At 65.4% G+C, this 9,055-nt stretch overlaps 2 protein-coding genes across 18 annotated transcripts in view; both read right to left on the bottom strand.

Annotated features, from left to right (window-relative positions):
- The window catches only part of MDK (midkine), a 3,822-nt gene extending 2,580 nt beyond the window's left edge, over nt 1-1,242 (bottom strand). The window contains exon 1 of one of the 2 annotated variants that reach the window (XM_034646312.1): nt 1,111-1,242. The gene's annotated coding sequence lies outside the window, so the exon portion shown is untranslated. Of the gene's footprint in view, nt 1-478; nt 986-1,110 lie in introns of those variants that run through there. The other variant, XM_011227928.3, reaches the window with a different exon arrangement.
- The window catches only part of DGKZ (diacylglycerol kinase zeta), a 41,745-nt gene continuing 33,777 nt past the window's right edge, over nt 1,088-9,055 (bottom strand). For 8 of the 16 annotated variants that reach the window (XM_034646299.1, XM_034646301.1, XM_034646304.1 and 5 more), the window contains 22 exons: nt 8,905-8,976; nt 8,545-8,640; nt 8,193-8,275; nt 8,032-8,092; nt 7,839-7,952; nt 7,599-7,739; nt 6,947-7,025; nt 6,721-6,776; nt 6,481-6,543; nt 6,317-6,390; nt 6,118-6,229; nt 5,599-5,798; nt 5,308-5,408; nt 4,973-5,209; nt 4,789-4,829; nt 4,161-4,300; nt 3,336-3,367; nt 3,106-3,149; nt 2,548-2,716; nt 2,420-2,453; nt 2,099-2,198; nt 1,088-1,798 (listed from right to left, as the gene is read on the bottom strand). In XM_034646299.1, the coding sequence (XP_034502190.1) occupies nt 1,682-1,798; nt 2,099-2,198; nt 2,420-2,453; nt 2,548-2,716; nt 3,106-3,149; nt 3,336-3,367; nt 4,161-4,300; nt 4,789-4,829; nt 4,973-5,209; nt 5,308-5,408; nt 5,599-5,798; nt 6,118-6,229; nt 6,317-6,390; nt 6,481-6,543; nt 6,721-6,776; nt 6,947-7,025; nt 7,599-7,739; nt 7,839-7,952; nt 8,032-8,092; nt 8,193-8,275; nt 8,545-8,640; nt 8,905-8,976 (2,166 nt within the window). In that variant the 3' untranslated portion in view covers nt 1,088-1,681. The remainder of the gene's footprint in view (nt 1,799-2,098; nt 2,199-2,419; nt 2,454-2,547; nt 2,717-3,105; nt 3,150-3,335; nt 3,368-4,160; nt 4,301-4,788; nt 4,830-4,972; nt 5,210-5,307; nt 5,409-5,598; nt 5,799-6,117; nt 6,230-6,316; nt 6,391-6,480; nt 6,544-6,720; nt 6,777-6,946; nt 7,026-7,598; nt 7,740-7,838; nt 7,953-8,031; nt 8,093-8,192; nt 8,276-8,544; nt 8,641-8,904; nt 8,977-9,055) is intronic. The other 8 variants (XM_034646303.1, XM_034646308.1, XM_034646305.1 and 5 more) reach the window with 3 other exon arrangements.

The raw sequence follows: 9,055 nt of genomic DNA, 5'->3' as shown, positions 1-9,055 counted from the left end.
CCGACCCCGACGTCCCCGCCTCCGCTCCCGCCCCGCGCCCCCGGCGCTTCTGTCCCGGCTTCCCGCCGCGGGTCCCCGCACCCCCCGTTCGCCCCGCGCGGGCTGTCCGCGCTCGGACGACGGGCTCTGCCGGTCCCCCATCTTCCGAGCCCGGGGTCTGCCGGCCCCTGGCCTCTGTCCTGCCCTGGCTACCCCGGCCCCTGCCGCAGCCCCAGCTTTCCGCCGCCGCCTCTGCCCCCACGGCGGGACCATTCTCTTTCCCCGCTGGACGCCCGCCTTCCTTCCCGGGGAGGGAAGACTGGGAGGATGGCGACTGGGAGGGAGCTCGGAGCCCCGGGGGTGTCACGGATCCCGGCGCTCGGCGCGGGGCCCGCGTTCCGGCCTGTATGCGGCTCCGTCCCCCGATGACTGTTTAACCCCGTCGAGGACCGGCCGTCTGCGCCCCCTTGGCTGCTGGGGAAGGAGCGCCAGCCCCCACCTCGGGTCGCTTCACAGAGTGTGCAGGGAGCCGCTCTGCTCAGTGTTCGGGGAGCCCCAGAGAAAGCGCTTGGGCTCGGGGGACGCGGACGGCGCCGCGCCCTTCAGGAGCGCAGGTTTTCGGGGGCGGGAGCTGGGGGAAGTTGGGGGAGGAGGAAGCCGCAGGCCTGGATTTGGTGAGGCTTGGGAGCTGACAAGAGCCGTCTGAGAAGTTCCAGACCCAGCCGAGGCGGCGGCTGCAAATGCCCACCCCTTCCGACACTAGGGCCTCGGTATCGCCACACCCGATCCCCTAAACAGCAAAGCAGCCGAGGCCTGGGGGAGGGGGCTTGCCCAAGGCCACAGGGCAAAGGGGCCAAAGAATCCAGGCCTCGCCCCCCGCCCCACCTCTTTTTCACTTTCATTGTTATCGTCCCTGCGGGAAGCGGGAAGCGAGAGGAAATCGGCTCCTCCCCCGGCCCCGCCGAGCCTTGTGGCCAGGCAGAGGTCAGGTCCCGGGCAGGCCCTGAGACCCCACCCCCAAACGGGAACCAGGAGACCCCAGGCGGGCCCCCCCCCCCCCGCCACCAGACCCCGCTGTTTCTGGAAGACCTCCTCCGCAAGAAAAGCAGAAAGGAAAAAAATCCACTTTACTGAGTCACACCCAGCTGTAAACATGTCACCACGAGAGCCCCACTCCAACCCCCAGGCCACAGTCGGCGGTGATGAAATGACTGGGTACACGGGGAGGGTCTCTGGGGGTCGGCGCCAAGCACGGCAGCAGGGAGGCCAACGCAGCAGGCTCTGTGTTTCCGGGAGAAACCCTGCGAAGGGTGGGGTCAGGGCAGGAGGGAGGGCCCAAGCTGCCAGGAGGCTCTGAGTCAGGGCCCTAACAGACCAGGTGGCTTAGGCAGCCTCTTCCCGAAGGCTCCCTGATAGGGCCCCAAGCCCCGCTGCCTTCCCCCTCTGCCCCTACGCCCCAGGGAGGGCACCCGCTGCAGTGAGGGTGAGGGCTGCCCTGAAGTGGTCCAGCCCCAGTCCCCCAGCTCCTCAGAGTCCAGCCCTAGGCCTGGGAGGCTCCTCAGGGGGCAGCACGGGGCTCCTTCCCTGGGGCCCGGGTCCCCCCGTGGTAGTCCGACTGGAATGTGGCAGTGCGGTGGGCGATGAGGGGGCTCCTCCTCTGGCTGGCCCTGTCCCTCCACCTGCCCTGGCCTTGGCCTCACAGCTACACGGCTGTCTCCTGGTCCTCCCGCTGGATCATCTGGTAGTGCTGCCGGTTCTCCAGGTAGGCAGCGAGCTCCGTGTCCTGGGCCTTCTCGGCCCGCTGCCGCGGAGTGTCACCCTGGATGAGGGGGGAGCTGCCATCAGTTCAGGGGCCTTAGGCGAGGACAGGGGACCTTCCCTCCAGGTGGCCAGTGAGGAAAGGAAAAGCTTCAAAGGACAGTTGTGGGCTCCCTCCCCCCAAAAGACCCCCTCGCCACTGCAGGCTCAGGTTTCTGAGTCTGGACTCCGGTGGGTGCTGGCTGAAGGACAGCTTCCAGTCCTAAGAGGTGACTCTCTGCCACGGCTCCCCGCTCCCAAGGGCCGGAGGCGGAGAAAGGGCTGCGCTGGGCCTGCATGGACCCCCTGCTAGTCTGCTCACCTGCTGGTCTGTCTTCATGAGAGACGCCCCCGCCTCCACGATGTAGTGGCAGATGGTGCGCCGGCCCAGGGCCGCCGCCTGGTGCAGACAGGTCTCCCCGCTGTGGGAACAGGGGCTGGCTGTGGTGGACCCCCATCCTGTCCTCAGGGCCCTCCTGTCTCCAGAGGGCGATCAGAGAGGGGAGCTCGGGGCTGTGGGGCAAGGGCTGGACGGATGCGGCCTGGAAGGGTTTCTAGGCTCTGACCAGCCAAGTGGGAGGGGCTGGATGAAGATGGGGCAGTTTCCAGGGTGACCAAGGTCTGGCACCACCGCCATACTCACTTCTCCTCCACAGCGTCAAGGATCTCTGGGGGGGCTGGAGGAGAGGGGAGGTGGTGGTCAGAGAAGCCTGGCAGCCTCCCCTCCTCCCGCCGTGGCCCTGGCCCAGGGACCCTAGTAGCATAGCTCACCGTGGTCCAGCAGGTAGCGGACCACCTCCTTGCTACCCGTGCTGACGGCATGGTGCAGGAGCGTGCGGCTCTGCTCGTCCCGGTGCATGAGGTCACCCCCAGCTCGGTGCAGCTCCTGGAGCTGAGGGCAGGAGGCAGAGCAGGGCTGGGGATCCTCAGGGCCACCCACCTGCCAGCCATGGAAATGTCCCCCAACTCACAGAGGCCGCAGACCTGACACTACTGTGCTCACACACATCATGGCTCTGGGGCTCTTTCTGGAGTGTACGGGAGAGACCCTGGGCTTCTGGACCCCCAGGAGCCCTGGAGCCCATGGTTTCTGTAAGACTTGCTCCTTGCTGAGCACCGGGGACAGGCAGACTGTGCTAGGAAGCCTCTCTGAAAGGGACACTGTGAGCTGGACAGGGGCAAGGTGGAATGGAGCAATCACCATGGAGGCCCCCCCAGAGGCCCAGACGATGGCAGGTGACAGAAAGAGGACAGGCTCCCTCGGCCCCACCCAGAGGCCCTGTCTCCCAGGGCGCTGCGGAGCGGAGAAGCCAGAGCCCTTGCTGGTACCTTACAGAAGTTGTTCCTCTTGGCAGCCTCAATCAGCTCCTCACCTGCACGGAACACCTGCCCATTACCCTCTGGGGCCGGGCCGGCCCTGTGTGGGTGCACAGACGCGCTGGGTGGAGGCGGGCGCCTGCCGGGTGGGGTGACCCCGCGGCCCTGGCGGGTTGTGGCTGTGGGAGGCTGTGTGCGGACTCCACCCCCACCTGGGACCAGGGAGAGGGGAGAGGCCTCACCTTTAGGGGGCGGCGCATCCCCTGGCAGTGACCTGCAAGCAGAGCAGGATGAGACGGGACCGAGAGACAGTGGTCACCCTCCCCGCCCAACCAGGGGGCGCCCTGTGTTCTGTCAACAGTTTATTGAGTGCCCCCTACATAGCGAGCGCTGTGCCGGGGCGGCAAGACAACGGCCAACAAGACACATGGAGAGCTTGCTCTCACGGAGCTTACATTCTAGTCGGGGAGACAGACAAGTCCACAAATAAATAGGGCCTCCTCAGAGCGGGAAGGGCGACGAAGAACGCGATACGGGGTGCTGTGATCTCACGGCAACGTCAGCCGGGGTTCCTGGGAAGCCTTCTCTGGGGAGGAAACTCCCAAGCTGAGGTCTGAGTGGAGCAGGTGAGGAACAGGGGACCCTTCCGGGGCAGCAGGGAAGTGCAGAGGCAGGCACACTTGAGGCCGTGAAGGGCCAGGAAGGGCACGGTGCTGGGCAGTGGGGATGGAGGGGAGGTTGGAGGCCCAGGCTCAGGCTGCCATGCTCGGATGCTGGGGGGACAGCGGACGGGACTGGCAGAGGAGAGGTCAGAGGGGGAGCCCAGGTCTCTGGCCAGTGCAGCAGGGTGGATGGTGATGCCACTTCCCCGGGGGGGCAAAGGGCTGGTCAGTTGGGCTTTGGCCAGGTTTGGTTCTCTGCCAGGGACTCAGCCAGGGAGGGGCCCATGGGGACCCGCCGCTAGCTGGACACTGGACACGCATCTGGTGCCGAAGGCAGGACGTCAAGAGGTACCGGCTTGTAGGAGGGGTTTCGAGCCAGGGGGCTGGAGGAGACACAGCACTCACCGGAGCGTGGGTGAGCAGGGGGAGGGGGGGAGAGGGGAAGTTGGGGTTGGGAGGTCAGGCCGGGCCGATGCCCCCAGCAGCTCGGGATCCAAGATATAAATCTCGTCCTGTGCAATCTCAGTCACATAGTTGAGGTGCTCCTGTGGGTGGGGAGGCCAGGGGCCGAGAGTCAGGACCTTCCACGGTAGCCGCTGGTGGGAGTGCAGGTGCAGCCAAGCCAGCAGCCCCGGACAAGCCTCTGCCAGGAGCCAGGGGCACGGACACCGGCAGGCGGAGCTGGGGCAGGGGCCCTGCCAGTCCCTCTTCCCCTTGCCTTCCTAGCTCCTTCCCACTGCTGAGCCTTTGCCCGGGGCACCTAGTACCTGGCCAGAAGCGCCTTCACCTCTGTGCCTCACCGGCTGGCCCCTGTGCTCCGAGGCCCTGGCACCCACCCGGACAGACTCTTCCGGGCACGCCAGCTCCCTCTGCCTGTGGGCAGCGTGCCTACACCCCACCCGCGAGCACGAGCAGGCGTGCAAGCACCCAGTAGGACGACGGGTGAGCCCATCTGTGGAGGCACGGGACAAAAGCAGAGGGGCCCCCAGGGTGGCCCAGAAGCAGCGGTGGACGGAGGGCTGCGAGTGCTCACCTGGGCCCGGTCGATCCTGTAGAAGCGGCTGGCAGTGGTGGCTGTGAGGGAGGAGGACAGCTGTCTGAGGGGGCAGGAGGCCCTTATCCACGCTCAGATATCCTGCCACCCCACCAGGAGCCCTGCAGGAGGGGGCAGGACACAGCCCGGGGCCGCCAGGAACTGGTCCTTCGGGGCCACTCACCGTCTAGGAAACACCACTTGGGGGACAGTTTCTGGCAGGTGGGGGACTTGGCTCCAGCACCTTCAGGCTCCTGCCGAGAGAAACCAAGGGCGGGAGTTGGCAGAGAACAGAAACTAGAGCGGGTGCACCCAGGCGGGGCAGGCGCCCGACCCCTCACCTGCTGGAGCCTCTCGATGTGGGCACGACAGAGTTCTAGGTCGCTGTCACCGGGGACCACCACGGTGCCCAGTGGCACGGCTGGCGGACAGAGCAGACCGTCAGCGGCTGGCCATCCCGCCCCCCCCACCCCCGCCCTCAGCAGCTCCCCGCCACCCCCTGCCGCGCTTGGCACTCACAGGCCTCCTTGAGCTGCTCCTTGTCGTAATGCAGGGCCTCGTAGTCGTGCATGCTGACCCTGCTCACCTGGATCCGCAGCTGCTCGGGCACGGGCTGCTGGCTGAGGCACAGGCGGGGGGAGAGCCCTCGGGAAGGGTCCTCGGCCAGGCACCAGACCCGGGGGCCCTGCGCCGCCTCCCCGGGGCAGAGGGATTTGCGGCCCTCTCTCTAGCTGGGGAAACCGAGTCTCGAGAGAGGGGCAGAGCCTGGCCTCAGGCCCAGGGCGGGTGGTGGCTGGGAGGGGAACGTACTCGCTATGCAGGGGGGCGGCGCTGCGCCGCTTGGCCTTCTGCACCATGGTGGCCTGGTTGCGCAGGGCGATGCGGATGCGCGAGGCTGCAAGCTTGCAGGGCTCGCCATCCACCTGCACCGGGATGGCCTTGGACGTGGTGAGCACCACCTCTCGGCACTGCGTCAACCGCTCGCCGTGCCCGCCCACCTGCAGCGCCGCCTGTGGGCGCAGAAGGCTCAGGTCAGGAGCTGTGGCGGGGGCAGCGGGGAACAAGTGACAATAACCCCGACAGACAGCAGAGGGAGGATAAGACCCCAGTCAGAGAGGGGAGGGGAGAGCGGAGGGTGAGACCCTGGTCAGAGGAGGGAGGGAGTAAGGAAGGGAGAGACCCCAGACAGGGAGAGGAGCATGAATTCTCCCATCTTGGCCAGTGAAGGGAAGTCTCGTGATCCCCCCACCCTTCCATCTTGGGACAGTGCTCCTGGTCACTGTGGGGGCAGAACCAGGGCTCCAGGCTGGTCCATGTTGGCCCGCTCACCAGGGACGTCATGGTAAAGCCAATGACCTCGAGGTAGCCATCGTCGTGCCGCTGGGGCTCAAAGTCGTGGTGCTCCCCAGGGTGGCCCCAGGGCATGGTGCCTGCGCAGTACCTGAGGGGAAGGCAACACAAGGGCCTTCAGAGGACAGTCGTGCAGGATGGAGACATCAGGGCACACACACAGCCCTCCCCTCCTCACCTGGGGATATTCAGGAAAACAATGCACTGGGGTTTCAGGTCCTGAATCTTGGGGGTCAGGTCAGTTCCGTCACACTGCAGGCAGGCACAGGGGAGGGTGAAGGGTATATACCCGTGCCAAGGCGGCCTCCCTCCCCGCTGGGCCTGCCAGCTTGGCCCACTTACCACCACTCGGATGTGCTTGGCCAAGTCCTTAGAACTGCCCATCAGGAAGTCGGAGAAGGCTGTCTGTGGGAGAGAGAGGGCGTAACCATCTGGCGACAGGGACTTTCTCACCACTTCCCGGCAGGGGTCCTGTGGCCTGGCAGACACAGGTGCGCAGGGGGCACAGGCGGTAGAATAGTGGGCATGGCGAGGGCGGGCGGGGTGGGGGGGGAGGCAGTTGCTGGCAGACCCCAGACTCACCCCGGCATAGAACATCTTATTCCGGAAACGGCTGTTGAATTTCTCCGGGTTGGCCTCTGGGTGGCGACAAGAAACAGGGGACAGTCAGACATTCTGAACCTGCTGGGGCTCCCCAGGCAAGTGCTGGGCACTGCCGGGGGTGGGGGCAAATTCTGACCCTCTCGGGGACCCTCCTGTGTCCTTCCGTCCCAGCCTCCCGATGCTTTCTCAGCAAGTGGTTGCCTACCTCGAGACTCATGAAACTCCAGGGTGACGTGGGCATCAAAGCCCAGGCTGAAATAGTTGTTGAAGACGTCCAGGGGCAGCTGGAAAAAGGACAAGGGCCCAGCATGAGGGCTGGGCCTCACAGCCACTTTCCTGCTCGGGCCTGCTCTGGGCCAGGGGCCACCAGGCTGGCTTGACCCACTCAGTTTTGGAAGCCTTTCCCACAGTTAACGGGATCCACCAGAAAGCTCTTCCCCCTAGCCCACAGCCCGCCTCAGGCTCTGGTCTCGGCTCCCAGTTCCCTCGGGGCTCCTCCAAGTGCCCAGTATACAAAACACCCTGGGCCCTGCTGGCATTCTCTTCCCTGGCTTTCCAGCCCCCCGCCCCACACACTTCTTCCCGAAGTGCCGTATTCTGTAGGGGCTCCATGAGAACGGGGACTTTGTTCTGCTGCTGCTTAAAATGGTGCCTGGCATGTGGTAGATATTCAGTAAATATCTGCCCAGTAACAGCGAGCTTATGGGGTACCACTGTTACCACTGTACAGGAGAGCCGAAAGTCTGCAGAAATGAAGAGATTTGTCCAAAGGTCCAGAACCGGCAAGCGGGAGAGAGGGCTTCCCCCTCCCCCCCCCCGGATATTGGCTGCCCCCATCCTGGCCCTGGCCGACCTACCCGGTCAGTGGCGCCCTCCTCGCGCTCCTCTGGCCCCGCGTCGGGGTTGGGCTCGGCACGGAGGTCCCAGCGGTCTAGCTGCACCACGTTCCCCTCCTCTACGTGGGAGAGGATCTTGGACACAGGCTCATCCGTGTAGCCCTGGGGGGGCAAGGCAGGAACTGAGCCTCTCCTGGGGACAGGGGCCACCCCCAGCCGCACAGCCCATCCCCCACCCCACTCCCTGCCTTGGGCTCTTACCCCACCCCAGTTGAGGGTACGGGCCAAGTCATTGCCAGTGCCCAGCGGTAGAATGGCAACGGGCGGCGGCGGCTTTAAGCGCAGCTGGTCCAGAGTGGAAAGGATCCAGCCAACCTGGAGGTGGCAGAGCAGAAGGGCCAGGTCAGACCAGCAGGGCAGGAGCAGACGCAGGAGCAGAGGCAGGAGGACTCACCGTGCCGTCGCCGCCACACGCCAGGATCCGCAGGTTGTGCACTTTGCGGTACATCTCCAGCCTGGAGTCAGGATGGGAACAGGGTCAGGGGATGTGGGCCTGACCGTCTGCACCAGGCAAGCGCTCCCCACCGTCTCCGCAGAGCTCTGGCAAGTACTTACGCCTCCTTGGGCCCTCCCTGGCTCAGGTCAAAGACTTGTCGGGGGTTGAGATACCACAGGAAGGACTGGATGATCTTAGCGCCCTGCGGGGACCGGGGGAGCCAGTCAGGGCCGTGGACTGACGTGGGGACAAGCCACGTGAGAAGGACAAAGGACACGGCTGTGGGAACCAGGCCCAGCAAGGGGTGAGGGATAGAGACAGGCTTCGCTTTCCTCAGGATCTCTGGGCGAGAGGCACAGGGCAGAAGCCTGCGACGGAAGCTGGGAGCAGGTGCTGCGGAGGGGAGGGGTGCGGAGCTGGACCCCGCTCCTGCCCCGGAGGCTCTCCGCGGAGAGGGGAGGCTGTGCGTACCTGGTTGCCCCCACTCTTGGGGTTCACAAACACCAGCAGGGGCTTCATGAGGGGGGATGGGGTGGGCCTGATGATGAAGGGTCTCCAGCGGCCCTCCTTGGAGACAGAGAGACTGTGAGGCTCTACCCTGGCTTGGCAGATCTCACCCCCGTTCTCAGTGGTGGCCCCTCCCGTACCGCCTCTGGGGCAGACCTTAAGGGGAGCCTGGCCACAGAGAGGCAGCTTGAATCTGGCCCCCCACCTTCCTCAGGGGCCCAGAGCTCACCAAAGGCTGCATCGGCCCAGAGAGCTCAGTACGTCATGAAACAGGCCCCTCTTTTCCTGTTCCCTTCCAGCTGCCCACCCAGCCCCAAGACTAACCTCTGGCCCTTTCTTGCTAGATTTCCTCTTGAAGGATGCTCTCTTTTTCTTCTTGCTTGCCTTGAGGGTATTCTGAAAAGGAAGCAGGGGCATTGGTGACAAGGTAGGTGCGCTGGGGTGGCTGGCAGAGCCCAAGCATGGAGGTGGCGCC

The sequence above is a fragment of the Ailuropoda melanoleuca genome, chromosome 16 (genome assembly GCF_002007445.2).
Source record: "Ailuropoda melanoleuca isolate Jingjing chromosome 16, ASM200744v2, whole genome shotgun sequence".
Classification (NCBI taxonomy): Eukaryota; Metazoa; Chordata; class Mammalia; order Carnivora; family Ursidae; genus Ailuropoda; species Ailuropoda melanoleuca.
This window is presented reverse-complemented; position numbering and strand designations above follow the sequence as displayed.